This window comes from Mobula birostris, chromosome 2, assembly GCF_030028105.1.
Source record: "Mobula birostris isolate sMobBir1 chromosome 2, sMobBir1.hap1, whole genome shotgun sequence".
NCBI classification, from domain to species: domain Eukaryota; kingdom Metazoa; phylum Chordata; class Chondrichthyes; order Myliobatiformes; family Myliobatidae; genus Mobula; species Mobula birostris.
This window is the reverse complement of record NC_092371.1, coordinates 132,296,315-132,321,642: the sequence shown is the minus strand read 5'-3', so window position 1 is coordinate 132,321,642 and position 25,328 is coordinate 132,296,315. Positions and strand designations below refer to the sequence as shown.

Below are 25,328 nucleotides of genomic sequence, written 5' to 3'. Positions count from 1 at the left end.
GAGCAGTGATACAAGAAGGGGTGCTGGTGAGCAGGAAATGGGGAGGAGCAGGGAAGAGGCACAGTCTGAGACCAACACTGGGGAGGAGGGTTCACATCGCAGCATAGAACTGAGCAGGAAGTTCATCCAGTATTTTATTCAATGCGAGGTCAGTGACTTAATTCTGCTGTTTCTTTAGTTGCTGAGTCACAGGGAATGAGAATTCACCCTTTCCTCCATCTACTGAGGCCATCTCTCCTACCCTAGTTACAGAAGTCAACAGCTCCAACCTGAAGCTACTTCTGGGAATCAATGCCAATTTCTACAGCTCTGCTCCACTCTGGGGGAAGGATTTTCACACTCCTGGGCCAGAATTGTTGTAGTTTTGTTTAACTAAATAAAAGTTGTACAAGTGACATGCATTTATTTAACAATCCAATAACTCTTCCAAGCAATGAGAAATCAAACAACAAAAGTCACATATGTATTTTTTAAAAGTAATGCTCAATTATATACACTTGTCTTGATCTGTTGACGTGGGGAAGTGTTGAACCACAGCCCCGTCCCTACTAGTATGATGAAGCAGTTTATTCTGCAGGTACAGGTACGGCTGTCTACAGGAGAGTATAAACACTTCCCCTCAGTACCCTCCACCTTGCACGGTCTGTACGCAGTACCCTCGGATCTCTGAGAGCAAGAAGGAAACAGAAATCCCAAGATTACGCAGGGTCAATGCATCTGCAGGCTGGCACCAATCAATCTCACTGTGCTGTTTGGTACAGTCACAGAAAGTGCTGAGACGTCTCGGGGGAATCTCACTGGGCCAGCATTCACTCCTTCCAAAGTATCCAGGATACCTGTTGGAAAAAAAAAGTGTTTCACAACTGCCCATTATTTCAGACCTTCAGCTGCCTTCCAAAACTGAAAGCTGGTGTCACCTCCTCAATTCAACCCAGTTAAAGAATTTGTTAAAGTTTATATAGAACAAGGCACAGCACCAAAATTAGGAAGAAAAGCAATCTACTGGTGGATCTGTGGTAAATGCATCTTGTAGCAACGAGCCACAATGTGGCTGTAAGCCAGCTTTGATCACCAGACCAGACTGCAGGGGACCAGCTTATCTAATCAAGGCCACGTTATTTTAGCTGTACTATGCAATGAGAAACAATTACCTTCCAGTCTCGCAGCTAAGTGGCCTTCAGATGACAATGATGGCCCTCTTTTGGTCGGGGTTGACTATGGACATTGCATCCTAGCTATCACATGCAAACCAGTACACAAGCCAGGACAATATGTAATAGAGAGCAAGCCATTGCCCATGTAGCAGGATCCATCCTTCCACGCAGCTGATGAATCCAAAGGAGTGGCAGAGACCGATACAGGTTGGCACCAGCGACATTGCAGGAGTTGCCGGTTAGCGTTGAAATCAACGCAGGACTGCCTTAGGGACTCCAGCTGCAGATATTTTTCTCAGTGTTTATTCCTGAAGTCTTTAAGGAATTGTGATTAAAACTTAATGGATTCTGACAGATTCCAATTTATTCACCTACAGTGAGCCTGACACCATAAACCTCATCCTTAAGCTGCCTTCTTCTGAGAATTCCGAGTCTGCCTGTGCAGCTGGGAATAACTGAGCAACACCCTGAAGAATGTTATCCTATCAGCCAAGTTGAGATCAGAAGCCTTTTATCAATGGCCACGGAACAGGCACGACTTCAGTACCTTCCACAATCCGGTGGTAAGCAAAGTGCAGGTAAAGCAGGAAAACCATGTGCAGAACAGCAAGCACCCCGCAAACAGTGAGCCGCTGAGTTTGTCCAACGGTGCGGGACAGCATCACAGCCACCTGTGAAAACAGAAGGGATTCAGAGCATAGAATAGGTACTCGAAGCAAGCTGTATCTTACACTCACAGATCTCCAAACCTGTGTCTCACCACAAGAGCCCCATTTCTGACAGAGAATTTAAACTATAGCTCCCTGTTGCTCAGAGGATAAATGGCACCACAGCTTTCAGGTTTCATTCCCAATCTGAACAAGCCTCCTCAAACTTTCAGCAAATGATTCATCATCTCTCCCTCACCCTCAAGTAACACAGATTATACAAAAAGAGGTCTTCTGACTCACCGATCCGCACCAGATTTTATATACAACACTCAACGTTCTTCACCTAACTCTCCCTTAACACTGCCCCATTCTTTTTGTGCTCTTCCAATTTCCCCAGAAATACTACCTCTTGATATAGTAGGTTTGGATTTCTATCTATTCTCTGATTACAGAGTGTCTTCCTGAATTATTTGTGATTAAACTGCATTTAGAAACTCTAAATCTTCTTTCTCCCTCATGAGATGGAGTGGAATACGTTTTGTAAACCTGCGCTTTCAAACTATTCATAACTAGCAGAGGAAAGAGCTCAAAGGCTGTTTATCCAGACAGGTATTACCTCTCAGCTATGGGAACAGTCTTCAACATGTCTCTTATGCTCTAAAGCCATGACACACTTTTTTGTAACGCGGCAATCGGCATCGAGAAGCTGGTACTGTTAACAGGAGACCAAAGAATGATGTCTTACCATCCTGAGGGTGGAGAGCCCTCCGACGATAAGCCATAACAGGTAGAAAAGAGAATGAAGATGTACGTTGTAGGTGACAATCAATACAATGCAAGGTCCGAACAAACCATAACCCTGTGAGCAAGACAGCAGAATCAATTTAAAACAGTGGCACAGATATTTAACACAAGTAACAAATTATTAAGCCAACTGGCACATCCTTCATCACTGACAGTGAGAAATACAGTCTAGTGCTGACCATCCAGATACTTTATTACCAGCACACCAATATATTAAACTCACCACACCAAGGAGTGCCCCGCAGTCCTTGCTCTAAATCAATTACTGCACTACTGCTAATTGCATTTAATTTGCAGTTATTTACTATTATATAAAGTACACTCAGTGACCATTTTAATTAGGTACACCTGCTCATTAATGCAAATATCTCATTAACCAATCATGTGGCAGCAGCTCAATGCATAAAAGCATACAGTCATAGTCAAGAGGTTCAGAATGGGGAAGAAATGTGATCTAAATGACTTTAACTGTGGAATATTTGTTGGTGAGGTTTGAGTATCTCAGAAACTGCTGATCTCCTGGGATTTTCATCCACAGTTTACAGAAAATAGTGTGGAAAAAAATCCAGTGATCAGCAGTTCTGTGGGCGAAAACACCTTGTTAATTAGAGAGGTCAGAGGAGAATAGCCAAACACATTCAAGCTCAGGAAGGTGACAGTAACTCAAATAACCACACATTACAACAGTGGTGTGGAGAAGAGCATCTCTGTATGCACAACATGTTGAACCACGGAGTGGATGAGCTACAGCAGTAGAAAACCACAAACATATACTCAATGACCACCTTATTAGGTACAGGAGGTACCCTATATGAAGTTTTAAAGTTTAATTTATTTTGTATTGAACTGTATGAAGCTAATTTTTCATAGATTGGATACTTTCAAGATCAACCTGATCTCAGTATCCATTACTCAGAAACTGAAATCCCCACTACTGGGTTAAATAAAGTGCACAAATGTCTATTTACATCCAAGTGGGTAAAGATGGTGCCTTAGCATTATACGTCAGCATAGTGACTGGGTAAGCTCCAAGTTTAACTCACAGCTTTTGACTGTTGGGTGAGCTCAGCAGGGAAACTGTACAACCCAGATGACCCTTAGAGGGGGAGAATTTTAAACTTGCTTAATGTTTTTTTTTTTGCTAGGAAGTACAACACATGGGTAAAAATATGACTATGGTGTCAGTGCTCAGGAATGGAGAATGATTACTGAATGGGAAACCACAAGGAAGAATCTTCCTGATCAGCTTAATCTTCACAAAATGCTGCCGACTTCACAAAGATAATGATTGGCAAATGTGTTCCACCCCCACCCCCCGACACACACACACCAAAACAAAGTGGATGTTGTGTTCTTCCACTTACTATTTACCAAACAAACTTCCCAACCATCTCAGACTCACCACCAGTGACAGCATCTGTACCATCGTGATCTGGGCATTGCACAAATAGCCAAGGAAGTAGACAAATGAGGAGACACCCAGCCAGTAGCCAAAGCAGGTTCCAATTGCAGTGCCCATCAGCGTGCCTTCTCTCTGTGAGAACATGTGACAGTGATACGTAACAGCTTAACAACTCTGCTAGCTCATCAGTAAACAGAAGATGCCTCCTCCCCATTCACCAGCTGTCTTAAGTAGCAGCTGGGGTACATTACTGAAGGTGTAAAACTGTTCCCACTGAAATACATCCCAGCCACCAATACAATAAAGCACTTTGTTAGGTTAAATCCTCATTACAAGCGTCTCATATTTTACAGAAAATTACATTGTAGTGCTAAGACTTATGAAAACAATGACAGGCACTTTGTACATATAATGACGCATTAACCCATAAATCAGACAGGTGCCTGACCAAATTTTATAATGGTAGTAGAGAAAAAGGAATATTGGGAGGACTCTCTTGTTCTTCAATGAATAGTGGGGATGATGAACTACCACCTCACAGGCAGAACAGCTGGCACGTATTCAGGTTTAACTGTATTGACCATTACTACTGATTTGCATTCTTACTCAGAAAATAATATCAGATTTATCAAAGTCAATGCTATTTTCCAGTTTACCCTCTTCTAATGTACTGGATCCCAGACATTTAATGTTTCAATCAATCAGAACTGCAGCAACAACCAATTCTAAACTCGCCACAGGTTTATTTTGAAATGCTTATTAAACGATGGGCCAAAATATATTTAAAGGCCTGAGTAAACTAGACACAGGAAGATGGGATACCATTTCATCCTAGTTTCAATCTGGATTGTCTCTTAGACTCAGAGAAACACAGCATGGATACAGGTCCTTCAGCCCAACTACTCCATGCCAACCCTGCCCATCCCTGTACCTATCCAAGGGCTTCATAAATGATACTACTGTACCTGCCTCAACTACTTCCTTTGGCAGCTCGTCCCAGATATTCATCACCCTCTGCTTAAAAAATGTTGCCCTCCAGGTCCCCTTTTAAATCTTCTCCCTTTCAGCCTAAACCTATGCTTGCTAGATTTAGACTATCCTACCCTGGGGAAACGGTTGTTACCATCCACCTTATACGTGCCTCTCGATTTCTAACACTTCAGTAAGGTCCCCTTCATTTTCCTATAAAGAATGAGCCTGGCCAACCTCTCCCCATAACTAAGGCCCTCTAATCCTAGCAACAGCCCCATAAATCTTTTCTGTATTCTTTTGAGTTTAACCCATTGATTCCTATAACAGGGTAAACAAAACTCTACACAGCATTGTAATTTTCAATGTTTCCAATTTTCCTTGATTTCACAGGACTGAAACATTGGTGCCGTTTCTTATTCTACAGGACCTGTTGGCTATTTCTGTTTTAGAGTAGAACTATTCAGTCGGTGCAAACTACCAACTACCAATTTACACCAGCCCTGCACTTATTCTCCACATATTCTCATCAGTTCCCCCAAGATTCTACCACTCATCGACACAGTAGGACCAATTAACCAAAGAACCTGTACGTCTTTAGGACATGGGAGGAGACAGAGCACCTAGGAGAAGCTCACATGGTCACAGGGAGAAACAAGAAACTCCACACAGACAGCACCCAGGGTGAGGGGTGAACTCGGGTCCCTGGTTGTGAGAGGCAGTGGGTCTACCAGCTGCACTGATGCACGGCCCTTATTTCAGATGTCCCTTTTTGGATTTGTTGAACTCCGTCTCTGCAGGACATCTCCCATTTCACTTGTGATCAATCAGTGAATCCATTTGGATCATGTTTATCAGTCTACATCTGTTAATTTGGAGTCATAAAATAATACCTCACAGAAGCATGCCAACCGAGAAGTGAAACCATACCAGACCCATTTCCTTCTGTTTGACCCATATCCCTCTAAACCTTGACTATCAATGCATCTGTCCAGTGTCTTTTAAATGTTGTTATTGTACCTGTCTTAACCACTTCCTCTGGCAGCTTATCCCTTATAATATGAAAAGGAATTGGTACAAATGAGTAGTGAAGTCTTGGTCCACAAATAAATTACCAAGGAGGTACAGGTGGTCTTAAAGCACATTCAGGTGGATAAATCTTGTCTGAACAAGGGCATCCTTGGAGTTGTGTGAAGTTAGTTAAGAAATTGCGGAGACCCTTGCAGAGATGTTTGTTTTGCCTTTGGGCACAGGTGAAATTCTGGAAGATGGCTACTGTTAAGCTGTTATTTAAGGAGGACAGCAAAAATATGTCAGGGAACCAGTAACTCTGACATCACTGACGGTTAAGTTACTGTTTGTGATGAGAAACAGAACCAACCAGCATTTGAATGGACAAGATCTGATTAGGATTAGTGAACACAGCTTTGAGAGTGGGAAATCTTGTCTGACAAATCTGTTAGAACTTATTTGAAGAAACCAACAGGATAGATGAGGGCAGGGCAGTGGACAGAGGCTGGTCTGGAAGGTAGAATGCATGGGATACAGGGAGAGTCAGCTCAACACATTCATCATTGGCTCCAGGCTGGGAAGCACAGGGTGGCGCAGGAAGGCTGTTTCTCAGACTGGAGGCCAGTGACTATTGGTGTGCCACAGGAGACTTTCATACACTGGACATGAACAGACAAGGTGTAACTAGTAAGTGTAGCTAGATGGTACTAAAATAGGTGGTACTGTAGACAGAGAAGAAAGTTATCAAAAATTTTAGGAAGATCTTAATCACTGAGGTAAGTGGGCTGAGGATTGGCAAATGGCATTCAATCAGATTAGTGTGAGATGCTGCATTGGGAAGACAAACCAAGATAGGACTTTTACAGTGAATGGTAGGGCCTTCACAGTGTTATATCCTGGGTCTCTCTGCTCCACAAGTATATAGTTTGTTGAAAGTGTAGATGGATTGGTGAGGAAGGCCTTTGGCATGCAGGCCTTCATTATGTTTGGGCATAATGTTGCAGATGTACAAGATGTTTGTGAGACTGCTTTTGGAGTATTGTGTGCAGTTTGGTCACCGTTATAGGAAGGATGTGATTAAACTGTAAAGTGTGTATAAGAAGGGGCTGAGTTAAAGAGAGAGGTTGGGCAGGCTAGCACTTTATTCTTTAGAATGTAGGAGACTTAGGGGCGACCTTATAGGCCTGAGGGGCAACTCTTCTTCACGCAGTGGGTGGAGTCATAAGTGGCAAGAACAAAATTTGCCTATCTTTGAAAGATCCCTATGTATTGCATAGTACTTTTCTGAAAACATTGATTATTACTTATGTATAGTACACTGGGACCATCTGCCAATCCATAATTGTCCTTAAACAGTGACAACCTTTTATTCACACAATCAAGTTGACACTTACGATTACTGTTCCAGACGTCTTCATTCCATGCAAAAGAATGGCCACGAGTGTGAAAACCAACATTAAAGGGCCATACAACTCGCCTGCAACTTTCTAGGAGAGAAAGACACAATAAATGCCATTCTTTAAATCCCTAGTAGAACATTTCTCCCAAACACTGGCATTAAACAAACTAAAAGCCAAGATATTTGGTTCTAAGGTATCAGGAAGAGGCTAGTCAGCCCTTTTGACCCGTTATCCTAGTCAATCTTCAAGTATGTTCTTTAATTCTATCAAACTACTTTAAAGTTCTTCGCAAGTAAAAAAAAAAAAAAACCTAGCAACCTTAGTTTCAAAATTTTCAGTTGATCCTCACCCCTCGTCCCAGTTTCTGGGAGGCCATGGAAACCAGATTTCCAATGTGATAGTCTCCTCTCCTCCTTCTGCTCACCACATTAGATAAATGTACGTCTAATAAAATCACTTTGGTTAGTTTATATTCAAAATATTTACAGTAGGTACAATGTTAATAGGCTGTCTTTCCAGGTAATAGTCCCCAACAGGTAAGGATGAGTGGCTAGTAGGTTACAAATAGAAATTTAATTAAACAGACCTGAGGGAAAGTAATCATCCGGACTGGAATTAGAGACTCCACCAATCTGGAATTGTAAACAAAGTAGAACATGTGAGAGTCTAGACTTAAATGAGTCCAAATAGTACAGTATCAGACCAAAAATTAGGTAGAATGGAGACACAAGAGACTACAGGTGTTGTAATTGGAGCAAAAAAAAAGAAAAAACCAAAATGCTGGAGGAACTCAGTAAGTCAGGAAGTTTATGTGGGGGCAGAGGGACGAGACTGCACTGCTTGAATGCTGTTCTGATGCAAAATATTAGCTCTATAGGTGTTGCCTGACCTTCCAACCCGTTGACTCTTTTCAACATTTTCTATTGAGAGAAGGGCTCATTAAACTTGAAACACAGATAAACTCAGGAATCTTACATCAGCGCTCAAGGTACTGAATATGCTTTACATATTTCTAAAAGGCATGAACTACCTTGAGCAACAGGAAAATTACAGAAAATAATTAATAGGAAAGTGATATAAACCATTAACAAGAGTAATTAAAATAGACAGTTGTACAAACTTCACGGACGTCATGCAATTATGATCAACAACCATAAAGTTGCACTTAAAAATAAATCTAGTTCAATTTGAGTATTTGCATAAATGGTACAAGATCAAATGCATGTTATTTAGGGCAGAGAAGGGAACTTTAAGAAAACAGGAAAAGCAGTACATTGTTGGGATTAGTTTTAAAAGATGTATATACTCTGAAGAATGGATGGAGTTGCTGCAATAGAAGTGGGACAAAGAATATGGCAATAACTCAGGTCTACAGAACCTCAACTACAGATAATGTGGAGGATAAGTAACTTAATTTAGGGTGAATGACCTGCTTCTGTATTTTTTTAAAATATAATTTTGGACCACATACCCATGACATAACTGACAATTATCCCAGAATTTAATGGCTCCCCTTTGTCCGTCTTGGAAGCATTATGGGTATTTATGGTGGAACAGATGAGGATGTCAAAGTCAGGATCAACAAGACCACAGTCGTTTTCAACATCTTGAAGAAAGTGTGGACATCCAGAATCATATCAAGGAAAACCAAAACAGAATTTTTAATTCAAATCTTAAAATAGCGCTTCTATATGGGTTTGAAACCTGGAGAACAACAAAGACATGACAAAAACTGCAGGCTTTCATCAACCAGTGCCTGAGAAGGGTCCTAAACATCAGAAGGACTGACAAAGTAACCAACCAGAAACTATGGGAAAACACCAACAAAAATCTACATAGAGATAAAAACATGGAAACGGAAATGGAGGAGGTTTGGCCACACTTTGAGGAAGCAACTAACATCACCAGGCAGGCGTTAAAATGGAAGAGGAAAGAGGAAAAACGGACATCCAAAGAACACATGGAGGAGAGATGTCAATGCCAAAATTGGATGATGGAGACACTCCTAGTCCACCTACAAGAAACTGGCTCAGGAGGACTTCCGGTAGCGCTCATGGAGTGAAGTCGCATTCTTGACTCGCTCCATTACCTCTGAGTTTTTCTTCTTATGATCAGCTATATTTTAATTAACCACTAAGGCATCGACTTTTACAATAATTTGAAACAAATTGGGCTCTTTGATAATCGGATGCGTTTAAGGTCTGCTATGCCTAAGAATGGAAAAAACGGGAAGGACGGCAAACCTCCGGGTAGACCGAAAGGTACCGATTTCCCTCCGACTGAACCACCGGTGACTTTGAAAGCTATATCGGAGCTAATTCAAAGGGAAATTTCAACCTCTATTACGGAGCTGATTCGTGATGAAATTTCAATTAGTTTCCAGAAAATTGCCAATTCAATCGAGAAGATACAAATATCTATTACGGAACATCAGTCGGCTATATCTGATCTTCAAAAATCCACGCAACAAAGTGAGCTCAAGATGGAGAAAATCAAAGAAACAATTAATGTAATGAAGAAGAAACTCGACTTTCTGACCTTTAAAAACTCTGACTTAGAATCCAGAATGCGACAGCAGAATCTTCAAATGATTGGGGTGCGTGAAGCTGTTGAATCTGATAACCCTATGAAGTATTTTTCTCAACTTTTAAAAGATGCATTTCCTACTGTATTTCCTGACCAACCACCGTTATTGGATCGTGTTCACAGAGTTCCATCATACTCGCTTAGGTCAGATAAACCTCGACATGTCATTTTACGTCTTCATTACTTTCAAGACAAGGAGAAACTGTTTCATTTCGTTCGATCTAAAGGTTACATTGATTTTCTGGATCTTAAGTTCCGATTCGTGGAGGATTTCAGTAAACCAATCCGGGATCAACGGGTTCGTTACAGATCTGTGATGTCGGAACTCTACAAGATGGATTTAAAACCAGCGCTGCTCTACCCTGCATATCTAAGGATTCGTACGTCGGATGGAGCCCTCCATTTTTTTGAATCTCCATCGGATGCCCAGAGTTATCTGGATCAATTTTCACCTTTAACATCTTAATCGTAATTTTTAACTATCTCCGTTGATCGGAGGTTGTGAATTTGTCAGTCTTAATTTTTTTTTGTCCTATATGGGCAGAAAAGTTTATTTTTGATTATTTAATATGGTTGCTAAACTTTCTTTTTTAACTACGTCATTCCTTTCTTTTTCCCAGGAGATTCTGGGTGGTTATTCCCTCACCGTCATTTTACGTATTTCCTTTGTGGCCTTAAATTTTGTAGTTTTTTAAATCTACTTTGTTTTGTAGGTTTTCATAACTAGTTTATGTTAATAATCTCATTCTTTTTTGTTTTGTTTACTTATAGGGTTTGGGGTTTGTTGCGGTTTTTTTATATTTTCTGGCTTTTACTCTGTTATATTATGTGTTTGTTTTAATTGAGTTACCTTTTTTTATTCTCTTACTGTTTTATAATTAGCTGATCTTTTTTTATATTTACGCTTTTTCTAGGGAGCGTGTACCGGAAGTCATGGGGGTAGTTTTAGTGCTTGCTTCTTTCGGGCTGGTCTGCATTAGATTTAGCCTTGGGGTCATGGGGTGGGGGGTGGTGGGAGGGGCTTCACGTTTTGGTTTCTTTCTTCTTGGGCTATGTACATTATTGAAGTATTGGTTGCGTTCTTCTTCCCGGTATCTCTTGTATGTTCTGTTCCCTTTCCGGGTTCGTGGGTCGAGCCTATCGTCAATCCTCCTTGTTGCGGGTTGACTTTAGGGTTTATGGAGTCTATTATTAATTTTGTCTCCTGGAATACTAATGGTCTTAATCATCCTATTAAAAGGAAAAAAGTTTTTCAAGTGTTCCGGAGACTTAAAGCACAAATTTTATTTTTACAAGAGACCCATGTGCGAAGGGGGGACAGACTACGTTTTTTTAAATTCTGGAAGGATCAACAGCTTCATTCGAACTCCATGCTAAGATTCGAGGCGTCTCTATTTTTATAGACTCCTCAGTTACTTTTATACAACATGATATTATTTCTGATCCGAATGGAAGTTCAATCAAGTTCTATTGGTTAGTGGTCTACTATTTAATAAAAAGGTAGTTTTGGTTAATGTTTATTTCTGATCCGAATGGAAGTTCAATCAAGTTCTATTGGTTAGTGGTCTACTATTTAATAAAAAGGTAGTTTTGGTTAATGTTTATGCTCCTAATATGGACTGTCCGGAATCTTATAAATCATTATTCAATCAGTTCTCGAATTTGAATGAGTTTTCATTGACCTGGGGCAGAGATCTTAATACCTGTTTATCTCCAGCTTTGGACCGTTCGGCTCCTCTACGGACCTTACCTAATAAATCTGCAACTTTGATTAATTCATTCCTCTCTGATTCTGGGTCGACGGACATTTGGCGTTTTTTGCACCCTCAGGAAAAAGATTTTTCTTTTTTTTCCACATGTTCACCATTCCTATTCAAGAATTGATTATTTCTCTATTGATTCTCGTCTTATTTCTTCAGTGATTAAATGTGATTATGACTCTATAACCATTTTGGATCATGCTCCACTTAAGCTTTCTATTAAAATTCAGGCCAATACACAAAATAATAGACAATGGCGTTTTAATTCGCTGTTGCTTCAGGACTCGGACTTTGTTAACTTTATGAATGAACAGATTGATCTTTTTTTTTACAATTAACTATACAGAGGATATTTCTGTGAACATTCTTTGGGATACTTTTAAAGCTTATATTCGTGGTCAGATTATCTCGTATTCTGCTGCTTTGAGGAAAAAGCTGAAGCAGGAGGAGCTGGCAATCGTGGACAAGATTAAGGAAATTGATAAGAAATATGTTATAGCTCCTTCTGAGGAGTTATATAAACAAAGAACTGAACTTCAAATGGAACACAGTTTATTACTTTCGTCCTCGATTGTAAACCAATTAAAGAAAACAAGAAGTGAATTTTATGTACACAGTGACAAAATTGGCAAACTGTTGGCTAATCAACTGAAGTCTAATTATGCTAAATCTCAAATTAATCAGATTTATAACCAAAATGACCGACTGATACTTGATCATGTGGGGATTAATCAAACTTTCTGTGATTTTTATTCTTCCTTATACCAATCAGAGTCTCCTCGAGATTCTAAATATATGAATGATTTTTTAGATAATCTAGACTTCCCTGAGATTTCACAGGATATGTCTTCTATGTTAGATACTCCCATTACCACGGATGAGATTAAGAATGTTATTTTCTCTATGAATTTGGGGAAAGCTCCTGGCCCTGATGGGTTTACTGTAGAATTTTATAAATGTTTCGCACCTTCATTAATCCCTTGGCTCTGTAGGGTTTTTGAGGCTTCATTAAGACTTGGTAAACTTCCTGAATCTTTCAATAGAGCGTCAATCTCTCTAATATTAAAGAAGGATAAAGATCCTGCTCAATGTGCATCTTATAGACCAATATCTTTATTAAATGTTGATTCTAAAGTTTTTTCTAAGTTATTAGCAAATAGATTAGAAAAAGTACTTCCTTTTATTATTTTGGAAGACCAAACGGGTTTTATTAAAGGTCGTTACTCTTTTTATAATATTCGCACACTGTTAATTATTGTTTATACTCCCTCACAAAATGTTCCTGAGTGTGTTATCTCTTTAGATGCTGAGAAAGCTTTTGATAGAGTAGAATGGCCTTATTTATTTAAGGTGCTTGAAATGTTTAATTTTAGCTCGAAATTTATATCCTGGATTAAATTGTTATATCATTCTCCTGTGGCCTCGGTCCGTACTAACTCTCTAAGCTCACCTTTTTTCCCTCTTTTTCGAGGTACTCGACAAGGGTGTCCTCTTTGTCCTTTATTATTTGATATTGCATTAGAACCTCTTGCAATTGCCATTTGAGAATCTCCAAATATTACTGGGATAACTCGGGGCTTAAAGTCCCATAAAATATCACTCTATGCTGATGACTTACTTTTATATATTTCTAATCCCCAAAAATCCATCCCTGCTGTTTTAGAGCTATTAGCACAATTTGGTCTTTTTTCAGGTTATAAATTAAATCTCAGTAAGAGTGAACTTTTCCCGATTAATAAACAACTTCCCTTATATCATAGCTTTCCATTTAAATTGATTAATAATTATTTTTCATATCTTGGGATTAAAATTACTTGTAAATACAAAGATTTATTTAAGATTAACTTTTTACCCTTAATTGACCATATTATTCAACATTCATCTAAATGGTTTCCTTTATATTTAACTTTGATTGGTCGTATTAATGCAGTTAAGATGTTTTTTTTGCCAAAATTTTTATATATATTTCAGGCATTACCAATTTTTGTTCCAAAATCTTTTTTTGATAACGTTGACTCCAAAATTTCTTCATTTATTTGGCAAAATAAAAACCCGAGACTGGGTAAAATACATTTACAGAAAGCTAAGAGAGATGGAGGCTTAGCATTACCTAACTTTAGATTTTATTATTGGGCAATTAATATTCGACATATGAAATTTTGGTTACTTGACCAGGATATACTATCCATTCCTAAATGGGTGGCATTGGAATTACAATCTGTTCAGGGGTATACACTTGGCTCCATTTTAGGTTCCTCTCCTTTTGATTTGAAACGCCTTAAACAGGTGTCTAACCCAATAGTTAAATATACCTTATGTATTTGGTTTCAATTCACAAAATTTTTTGATCTTAACCAATTTGGGCTAGCAATTCCTATTTTAGGTAACATATTTTTTCCTCCCTCTTTTACGGATCGTGCTTTTCAAATTTGGAAGACTGAGGGTATTTCATGCTTTTTGGATTTATTTTTAGATGGTTCCCTTATGTCTTTTGAACAATTATCTAATAAATATAATTTATCAAGAATACATTTTTTTAGATATCTACAAGTTAGAAATTTCCTAAGTACTATACTTTCTTCCTTTCCAATGCTTCCTCCTACATACATTTTAGATACTATAATTAACCTTAATCCATGTCAGAAAGGTGCATCGGCTATTATTTATAACATTATTATGAAACTTAGGAAAGCTCCATTTGATAAGATTAGGTCAGATTGGGAACAAGAATTGGGATCTATTATTTCCGTGGATGACTGGGGGCAGATTTTACAATTAGTAAATACTTCCTCTATCTGTGCTAAACATTCCGTAATTCAATTTAAAGTTGTTCATAGAGCACATATGTCCAAAGATAAATTAGCTCGCTTTTATTCTCATATTAATCCTTTTTGTGATAGATGTCCGGGGCAGATAGCCTCTTTAACTCGTATGTTTTGGTCTTGTCCTACACTGGAAACTTTTTGGAGAGACATTTTTAATATTATCTCCAAGGTATTGAATATAGATATCTCTCCTCACCCTATTACTGCTATCTTTAGACTACCTAAAATTTCCAGTAATCTTTCTCCTTCAGCCCGTAGAATGATTGCATTTCTTACTTTAATGGAGAAAAGATGTATCTTACAACATTGGAAAGAGCTTACTGCTCCAACTACCTTTTTTTGGTTTTCTCAGACGATATTATGCTTGAATTTGGAGAAAATTAGAAGCAATCTTTATGACTCCTCATTTAAATTTGAACAGACCTGGAGATCTTTTATTCAATATTTTCATTTAATGTAATATATACCCTTCTTGTTTTTTTTTTTACTGTTTTTAATGGAGGTTGGGATTGAGGACGTGATTTTAAGTTTTTTAACTCTGTTTGGTTTCAAGTTAGCCCATTGCTTTGCTTTGCTTTTAGTTAGTTGCACGGTGGGTTTTTTTTTGGGTTTTTTTTTTCCTTTTCTCTATTGATATATATATAAAAATTAGTATACCATTATGTTACAGTGGTACGTTATGTTTAAATTACATTGTTTGTATCATTTTTTTGGTATTAATATCTCCTGTAATTTTATTATATTCTAACAGTGTATTAGTGCCTATATGGCTTACCTTTTTGTATACTTATTCAATAAAAAGATTTAAAAAGAAAGAAAGAAACTGGCTCAGAACAAAGGACGATGGAGCCAGGAGGTCATCGACAACCTGTGCTCCACTGGAGCTAAGGGCCCAATAAGAAGACTGGTGTTTGTGGCTCCACAAGTGCCAGAGTTCCTCCGCAAACCTTTGTATCTTAATGCTGCTGCTTAATACCCATGTCTCTGACTTTGTTAGCTCTTGCTTATATACCTTAATGTAACCTTGGTATCAAATTCTATTTGCTAACACTCTTATTAAGTGCTTTGCTACAACCGGGGTGTCAGCCAGACAACTATCATCATTTATAGAGCTTTATCCATCAATAGAAAAACAGAGCTAAAACATTTAAATTAAAGCACACCTACCTGTTCCTCACTTGGATGGGCTCAACATCAAAGTATGGTCTGAGTATATCAATATTACCATACAGATTGAATGCCTTTGATGCCTGAATCTTGCTTGCTTGCCACACCTAAAACAGATAATCCAAATTTAGCTTGACAAATTATTGAGTTGATGCCCTTAAAATAACAGAACACTCCCCAACAACAGTTACATGGGTGAGAAGGCAATGCAGTTCAGCACAGAGCATTGCAGTGGTACTTAAACCAGCCCACACAAAATAGTGGAGAAACTCAGCAAGTCAGGAAGGAAGTAAAGAAGGAAATAGTCAATGTTTTGGGTCTTTGTGCAAATGAAGGGACTTGGCCTGAAACATCGACTGTTTATTCCACTCTATTGATGCTACTGGCTTTGCTGAGTTCCTCCAATATTTTGTGGGTGTTGCTTAAGATTTCCAGCATTTGTGGAATCTCCTGTGTCTAGTATTACTTGAACCTATCAGGTTTAATATGGGACAGGTTATATGCAGAACTTACTTCTGCAACAATAAGATTTCAAGACCAGTGATGGCAAAGACATGAATAAACATTTTTGCAGCAGAAGGACTGAGATAGGGATTGGTGTTTTTTTTTTCATTTTTAGTTACAATTTGTTGTTTACAATTTACTGTGGACATTGAGTTGTTTCTTTTTAACACTGGAACGTAACACAGGAACAACTTCTGTAATTTGTCTACACCACGGTTACAAATGAAACAGTGGCCCAGAGAGTGACCCATAATCAGAAGAAAAGGGGGAGCAGTCAACACAAAACTTTAGATTGGCATTGGATACAGTGCAATACAGTACCTGGGACATCTAGGCTACACAGTGGGATCAAGATGGCTGCTAGAAGAACAGGTGCCAGTGCTCGAGTAATTTATGTCACTAAGTGGCACAACAAATGATACACACTATCGTAGACACTCCTGATGTTGGAAGGTTGACGAATATTGCATGGGTTTAAAAAAAATCACAGTACTTGATATAAGAATCTGGTTTGTAATGGTGCTGATACTGGCTGTGAATTTCAAGGTCAATCTGACTCACTGGTCAGGTATACATTCAAATACCTCTCCTGACCCACAATTCTTCTCACACTCTCATGGTGAAAGATGGCTTTAAGCAAGAGAAATTTCATCGCAAAGTGCTTCACCTTGAAAGAAAACATCAGACCCAACACAAGACAAACCTGGCTCCACACCTGATCTGCTACTTCTCTGCCCAGCTGTCCTTTCAATCCCTTCATACCAAGGAATGCTGCATCCTCCTCCTCTGTAGTCACAGGTTCCTCACCCACATCATCTTCCTCCTTCATTTGCTGATGCATCTCTCCCATATCCTCAAAACTTGAGCCAGATGTGTCATCCATGTTCTCCATGTCGATCACTGCTGAGCTGCTGCCCTAAGTATCGGCATAATTTTAGAACATTACCAGAAAAACATTAAGATTATTTAAACATAACATTCTTAGACCTGAAGCTACACTAGTCAATAGTAGTGACAGAGGGTGCATGAAATATTTATTGGAGCTGTTCCACAGAAGAGATTCCAGCTTCAAGGTTAGACTGGGCAAGCTGGGATTGTACTCCTTGGAGCAAAAGAAGGTTGAGATGAGTTTCAGTTAAGGTGTACCAGATCAATATTGGTTTAGCAGGTTTACATTGAGAGAAACTGTTGCTGTAAGCAAATGGTTAAAGGAATCACATTGAGTGGTTTAACATGTGGAAGATAGAGGAAAGTGCTTTTCTAACAGAAAGTACCTACACCTTGTCTGTAAAGGTGATGGAAAAAGAATCACAAAGGAATTCGATATGCACTTCAGAATTGCCAGAACACTCTTGCACTCAATGTCACTAAGACCAAGGAATTGATTCAAGGGAGAATACACAGCAGGCCTCACTGAGAGATCAGCAGTGGGAAGGGCGGGGAGTTTCAACTTCCTGGGTGTCAACATCTTTGAAGATATACGCTGGGATCAACATATTGATAGAATTATGAAGAAGGCACGTTAGAGACTATACTTCATTAGGAGTTTGAGGAAATTTAGTATATCACCAAAGACCAGCATATTTCTACGTATGTATCATGGACAGCATTCTGATTCATTGCATCAGCATCTGGTATGGAGGGGCCACTGCACAGGATTGGAAAAGTCTGCAGGTGGTTATAAACTCAGGGTGCACTATCCTCCTCACCGTCGAGGACATCTTTAAAAGGTGATGCCTCAAGAAAGCAGCATCCATTATGGAGGATCCTCACCACCCAGGACTTGCCCTCTTCTCCTCACTACTATCACCGAGGTGAACAGGAGCCTGAAGATTCATAATCAATATTCTAGGAACAGCTTCTTCCCCTCTACCAACCAATTTTTGAATGATCCATGAATACTACTTTGCTATTTTGTTCTCTTGTTGCATTATATATTTATATGATATATTCTTATTGTAATTTATAGTAATTTTTGTGCATTGCACTGTACTGCTGCCACAAAACATTTCACGACATTGTCAGTGATTATAAATTTGATTCTGATTTACTTAAGAAAGAACAACTGGCAGACTGGTGTGGGCAAAAAGGGACCTTCCTTGGGTTGGCACAGATCTAAGGAGATGAATCCCCTCCTTCTCTGCCACTACTTCTATGATTTGGCAAGTAAAGCACCTGCCATTTAAGGTTTGCTTTGGGTCTTTCAGGTTTCTTGAAATGTTTTTTTATTTTCTGTAATTTAACTTTTATTTAGAATGCCCCCAGCCTATTGTATTGACTCTACTGCTTGGACCTTTTAGAATCCATCTAAATTTACAACCTTTGTCTGTGACCCACCCTATTCTATCATAAACTTAGTATTGATTTCAGTCATCTTATTCATCTAGCTGAATGCTTATCTACAGATAGACTTCTGGTAAATATGCAAAATCCAGTATGATATGCCTTACATTGATTTAAGAACATATAGTACTAGAAAACAGGACTAAACCTCCCGGGAGGGGGACGAAGATGGCGGCGCGACAACAGTGCGCGCGGCCACTTCGGTGTTGAATATCTGTTATTTGTCAAGTAGGGGACCGTGCACAATCCTGATTTGATGGAGACAGACGTGAGAGCACAGCGGAACATCTGGAAAACTTCTGAAATGCCTGCTTTGCTACCACTGCTACTGTGTGGTAACCGGAATCTCCGGAGCTGAAGGCCCCGAAATCCTCGGTTTTGCGTGTTTCAGCGGCCGGGGAGAGGTCGAAGGCGCTCGGGAGGCTGTATCGGTGAGGCTGCTCGGAAGCTCTTGAGTTTTCGGACGGATGGACTCAGGGTCGGCCGCTTCCAAGATATCGGCAAGTTGATGGTGCCTGGAGGTTTATGGCAGGGAGTTTTTCCTTTTGCTGCCTGCTATCGGAGACTCGGGACTTTGAGACTTTTTTTTCCCACTGTGCCTATGGTCTGTTCTTTATCAAATTATGATATTGCTTTGCACTGCTATAATTATGTGGTTCTGTCAGTGTTAGTCTTTGGTCTGTCTCGTTTTCTGTGATATCACTCCGGAGAAACATTGTATCATTTCTTAATGCATGTATGCATTTCTAAATGACAATAAAAGAGGACTGAGTGTTCTCATAATCTAAATCTGTACTAAGAAAAATCTGTGTCTTTGGAATTCAGTCTATTTTGTTTTTTTCAGACTGCGCAGTAACTTCTCTGATCACTGTTGGAACTTAAGAGGATGAGACTGAGGAAATAAAGACATGCCTGAGACTCTAAATACTTATTTTGTATCAATCTTCAGTGTAGGAAACATTAAAACATTCTAATAACTAAAAACCATCTAGAGGGTGAAAATGACTATGCAAGCTAATAGGTAAAAGGCTGACAAGTTCTCTAAACCAAGGTCCTGCATGCTAGAGATTTTGAAGTGATTACTAAGATGGTGGATTCTCATCTCCAGAGAATTGGAAAATGACACATGTAATGCTACTTAAGTGAGGCAGAAAACCAGCAACTATATGGCATTACACTAAACTTCTTTCATTAGGAAAATACTGCACTTCTTAAGAAGGGAGAGAAGCAAAAGACTGGAAACTATAGGCTAGTTAGCCTGACTTCAGTGGTTGGCAAGATGTTGGAGTCCATTATTCGGGAACTCAGCATGGTTTCCTTAAGGCAAATATCCCCAAACCACATAGTTTCCTTAAGGCAAAATGTTGCTAGACAAATCCGTTGGAATTCTTTGACGAAATAACAGGCAGGATAGACAAAGGAGAGTCAGTGGATATTGTTTAATTAGATTTTCAGAAGGCCTTTAAACAAGGCGCTGCACACGAGATTACTAAGCAAAATAAGAGCCCATGATATTACAGGAAAGATAGAAGCTTGGACAAAAGATTGGCTGACTGGCAGAAGACAAAGTGTGGAAATAAAAGGGGCCTTTTCTGGTTGGTGGCCGGTGACTAGTGGTGTTTTGCAAGGATTGATTTTCATGTTATAAGTTAATCATCTGGATGATGGAATTGATGGCTTGTAGCTGAGTTTGTGGATGATACAAAGATAGGTGGAAAGGCAGAAAGTGTTGAGGAAGCAGGGAGTTTGCAAAAGGACTTGGACAGATTAGGAGAATGGACAAAGAAGTGACGGGTGGAATAGTGTAGGGAAGTGTATGGTTAGGCACTTTGTAGAAGGAATAAAGGTATACGCTATTTTCTAAATGGGTAACAAATTCAGAAATTGGAGGTAAAAAGGGACTTCAGACTCCTCAAGCAGGATTCCCTAAAGGTTAATTTGCAGGTTGAGTCAGTGGTAAGGAAGGCAAATACAATGTTATCATTCCTTTTGAGAAGACTAGAATACAAGAGCAACGATGTAATGCTGAGGCTTTATACGGCATTGTTCAGACCACATACGGAGTATTGAGAGCAATTTTGGGCCAATATCTAACAAAGGATGTGCTAGTATTGGAAAAGGTCCCGAGGATGTTTACAAGAATGATCCTGGGAATGAAAGGGTTGACACATGAGGAGCCTTTGATGGCTCTGGGGCCCGTACTTGCTGGAATTGAGAAGAATGAGAGGGGAAATCCCATTGAAACCTATAGGATATTGAAAAGCCAAGACAGAGTGGACGCAGCCAGGATGTTTCCAGTTGTGGGAAAGTCTAGGGCCAGAGTGCACAACTTCGGAATACAAAGGAGGAGGAATTTCTTTAGCCAGAGGGTGGTGAATCTGTGGAATACATTGCCACAGATAGCTGTGCAGGCCAAGTGATTAGGCATATTTAAAGCAGAAGTTGCTAGGTTCTTGATAAGAGTGTCAAAGGCAGTGGAGACAAGGCAGGCGAATGGGGTTGATAGATCAACCCTAATCAGCCATAAATCAAATAGTGCAGCAGAATGGCTTAATCCTGCTCCAATGCCTTATGGAATCCTTTACAAAGCTAACAGTAGGCTATTTAGAAAAATGATAAACAGTGTTTGATAAATTTAAGTAAAAAACAAACAGGGTGAGTAAAGGGGAAATCAACAAACACTGCAGTGTGTTGCTTTCCAGAAGGTATTCAATAAAAGCACACAGTCCTGGGGATAATATTCAGTGGTTTCCAGTTAATTGGGACACATTGGAATTAGTACATTTTGGGCCAATTAGCTGAAGTTTCAAAGAAATACTTAAAAAGTACAAAAAAAATTGAGTAACAAATTATGTATTTCAATGAAATATAGAACAAATTAAAACACAACCAATAGTACAATACTATAAAACTATGTGTTAGTTCCTAAATGTTATCAACAAAGGAATTTACCTGGTGTACACAATGAACAAAATAAGCAGAGATATTACAATGCTATCGATAACTGCCTCCTCAAACTTCATTCTCATTGTAACATTTTAGATGATTGTCAATACCTTCAAATTCTTTGCAGTTGCTAATTTGTTGAAATAGTGAAATAATTTCATTTTCACTCCCGGCTGTTTCTGGCACCTCTGAGACTGAACGCTTGAAACTGCAGTGAGCAAAGGGGAAGCTTGGCAGTGACCCGGGTTCAATTCCCGCCGCTGCCCGTAAGGGGTTTGTATGTTCTCCCCGTGACTGCGTAGGTTTCCGCTGGGTGCCCTGGTGTCCTCCTATAGCCTGAAGACATACTGGTTGGTAGGTTAGTTGTTTATTGTAAATTGTTCCCCAATTAGGCTTGGATAAAATTAAGGGATTGCTGGATGGTGCCTATTTCATGCTGTATCTCAATAAATAAAAAGTTTAGAATTGCCTTGTCGCTTATTTCTCATCAGCTATCAGTAACAGAAATCACTGCTTGTTGAACACAAACACACACTGCCGCTATTTAAAAACTATTCACTCTAAGGATGGTGTAGCGTCCAAAGGCCACCCAAGTGCGGAAAACTGATGCCAGTTGGAACTGGACCCTTGCTCCAACTGAGTGGCTTAAAATCCCAAATAAACGAAAAGAATCCCGATAATTCTTTCAATTAGTTTTTGCTTTTAAGATTTTCCCTGATTAACCAACAGCCTGATTAACTGGAATCCGCTATGATGAATATTTAGAGATAATAACTGATAGATAACTAAGAGTCAAGTGAGTAATTTTCAGATTGGCAGTCAGTAGCCAGTGGAGTATCACAGGCAAAAGTGCAGGTCCTCAAGTGTATATTTTCACAATTTCGGTAAAGGGATTGAGTGTTTTGTTAGCAGCTTTAGTAATATAAAGATAGATGGATTAGCAAATTGTGGGGAGTACAGGGCCTGCAAAAGAATTACAGTTTAAAGTAAGTGATTAGAATATGTAGTCAGATAGAAGATAATGAAGAAAATGCACTTTGGATGGAAGAATGACAAACCTGATAATTATTGAATTGGAATGAGACTATGAAATGCTGAGGTACAAAAGGAACTGAGGGTCCTAGAACATGAAACATTAAAAAATTAGTGTGCAGGAACAGAAAGTAATAAGAAATTGGTCTTTATTGGGAAGGATTATAAAAGCTGTAACTTTACATGGTGCAATGAGGCCTCATCTAAAATACTGCATACAATGCTGATCTTGTGTATTGCACTGAGGCATTGCAGAGAAGGGAGACGTACGAAGAAAGCTTGACCCTATGTAGTAAGTTGTATACAGTATTTTAGGTGAGGTCTCATTGATAACCGAAGAGGTGATCTTACTGAAATGTATAAGATTCTGATCGTGGATTAATCAGGTGGATGTCGACTGTTTGCTTCCCTGATGGGAGTACCTCCAACTACAGGACACATTTTCATAAGGGGTTGCTCATTTAAGATGCAAGTTTACATAACGTTCAAGACTCATGAATCCTTAGAACTCTCAGCCCCAGGCAGCCCAGAAGACCACGAGACTAACATTTACTGTACAGATACATGCTTCAAGGGTCATGTGAAATAGGAATATGGTATTAAAGCCAAGACTGGATCAGCTGTGATCTTACTGAATAACAGAACAGACATCAACTTGAAAGAGTGCAGAGGAAATTTATACAGATGTTGCTGGGACTTGAGGATCTGAGCTACATGGGAGCAGTTGAATTGGTTAGCACTTTATTCCCTGGATTGCAGGACAATGAGGGGAAATCTTACAGAAGTGCACAAAATCAAGAAGGGTATAATAGGGTGGATGCATGCAGTCCTCAGATTGGGTGAGATTAGAACTAGAGACCATAGGTTTATAGTGTAAAGTGATATATTTCAGGGGAATCTGAGAGATAACTTCTGCATTCAGAGGGTGGTGTGACTGAGGAAAGAACTGCCAGCAGAAGTGGGTTCAATTGCAACATTTAAGTGAAGTCTGGCTAGGTATAAGAATGAGAGAGAGTATGGAAGGCTATAATCCGGGTGCAGGTATACAGGACTGAACAAAATCAGGCCGGCACAAACTAGATGGAGCAAAGGCCCTGTTTCTGTGCTGTAGTACTCTATGACTCCATGTCTAAAAGATTCAGAGGTTAGACAATGTGTGTGTGGGGGGGAGACATGAGGGGAACACACTGCGGGGGGGCAACATAAGGAGGGGAACACACTGCGGGGGGGCAACATAAGGAGGGGAACACACTGCGGGGGGGGCAACATAAGGAGGAAACACACTGCGGGGGGGCAACATAAGGAGGGGAACACACTGCGGGGGGGCAACATAAGGAGGGGAACACACTGCGGGGGGGCAACATAAGGAGGGGAACACTGCGGGGGGGCAACATAAGGAGGGGAACACTGCGGGGGGGCAACATAAGGAGGGGAACACACTGCGGGGGGCAACATAAGGAGGGGAACACACTGCGGGGGGGCAACATAAGGAGGGGAACACACTGCGGGGGGGCAACATAAGGAGGGGAACACACTGCGGGGGGGGCAACATAAGGAGGGGAACACTGCGGGGGGGCAACATAAGGAGGGGAACACACTGCGGGGGGGGCAACATAAGGAGGGGAACACACTGCGGGGGGGCAACATAAGGAGGGGAACACACTGCGGGGGGGCAACATAAGGAGGGGAACACACTGCGGGGGGGCAACATAAGGAGGGGAACACACTGCGGGGGGGGGCAACATAAGGAGGGGAACACACTGCGGGGGGGCAACATAAGGAGGGGAACACACTGCGGGGGGGCAACATAAGGAGGGGAACACACTGCGGGGGGGCAACATAAGGAGGGGAACACTGCGGGGGGGCAACATAAGGAGGGGAACACTGCGGGGGGGCAACATAAGGAGGGGAACACACTGCGGGGGGGCAACATAAGGAGGGAACACACTGCGGGGGGGCAACATAAGGAGGGGAACACACTGCGGGGGGGCAACATAAGGAGGGGAACACACTGCGGGGGGGCAACATAAGGAGGGGAACACACTGCGGGGGGGCAACATAAGGAGGGGAACACACTGTGGGGGGGGCAACATAAGGAGGGGAACACACTGCGGGGGGGCAACATAAGGAGGGGAACACACTGTGGGGGGGGCAACATAAGGAGGGGAACACACTGCGGGGGGGCAACATAAGGAGGGGAACACACTGCGGGGGGGCAACATAAGGAGGGGAACACACTGCGGGGGGGCAACATAAGGAGGGGAACACACTGCGGGGGGGCAACATAAGGAGGGGAACACACTGTGGGGGGGCAACATAAGGAGGGGAACACACTGCGGGGGGGCAACATAAGGAGGGGAACACACTGTGGGGGGGGCAACATAAGGAGGGGAACACACTGCGGGGGGGGGGCAACATAAGAGAGGGATCACACAATGCAGACGAATACCCAGTGGGGAAACTGAGGGTAGGGGTAATAATGGATGGGGAAAGGTATTATGGAAGCAATGTGGAGGTAACACAATCACTCGGGAACACTTTGTGGGTGGGGCACTGCGTGAGCCAACGAAAAGTCAGGTGATACGCATTGCGGGTCCTGAATGGCAAAGTTTATTTAACCTGCAGCAGCGCCTCCTCGAAGTTTCCCCATTCGCCGTTCTTCGTCCCTCCGGCACCGCCAGCCGCTGCCGCTGCCGTCGCCATCGCCCGTAGCACCGGCGGCCCACCCGAACGGCGCTCAGTGGAAGCGGTGACGTGACCTCACGTGATCTCGCT

The 25,328-nt window shown here is 40.7% G+C and overlaps 1 protein-coding gene across 2 annotated transcripts; it reads right to left on the bottom strand.

The window, feature by feature from the left end:
• Window positions 1-389: 389 nt before the first annotated feature.
• Window positions 390-25,327, bottom strand: yipf3 (Yip1 domain family, member 3). 2 transcript variants are annotated; one of them, XM_072248478.1, is made up of 9 exons: window positions 25,173-25,327; window positions 16,936-17,148; window positions 15,729-15,835; window positions 7,977-8,022; window positions 7,385-7,477; window positions 4,011-4,142; window positions 2,550-2,663; window positions 1,702-1,825; window positions 390-836 (listed from the first exon to the last, which is right to left on the bottom strand). In XM_072248478.1, the coding sequence occupies exons 1-9, from the start codon at window positions 25,254-25,256 to the stop codon at window positions 709-711; spliced, it is 1,041 nt and encodes a 346-aa protein (XP_072104579.1). In that variant the 5' UTR covers window positions 25,257-25,327; the 3' UTR covers window positions 390-708. The 2 variants fall into 2 exon arrangements, with proteins under 2 accessions (XP_072104579.1, XP_072104588.1); XM_072248487.1 differs by having other exon boundaries at window positions 16,948-17,148; window positions 25,173-25,326.
• Between the last annotated feature and the right edge of the window lies 1 nt (window position 25,328).

Bases quoted from the DNA above. Each gene is read 5' to 3' on its own strand.
- yipf3 (XM_072248478.1), bottom strand. From the start codon at position 25,256: ATGGCGACGGCAGCGGCAGCGGCTGGCGGTGCCGGAGGGACGAAGAAC. The intron at 8,023-15,728 runs GTAGGTGTGCTT...TTACAATTCCAG, and splicing joins CCCATCCAAGTGAGGAACAG to ATTGGTGGAGTCTCTAATTC. The intron at 837-1,701 runs GTACTGAAGTCG...TTTTTCCAACAG, and splicing joins TTACCACCGGATTGTGGAAG to GTATCCTGGATACTTTGGAA.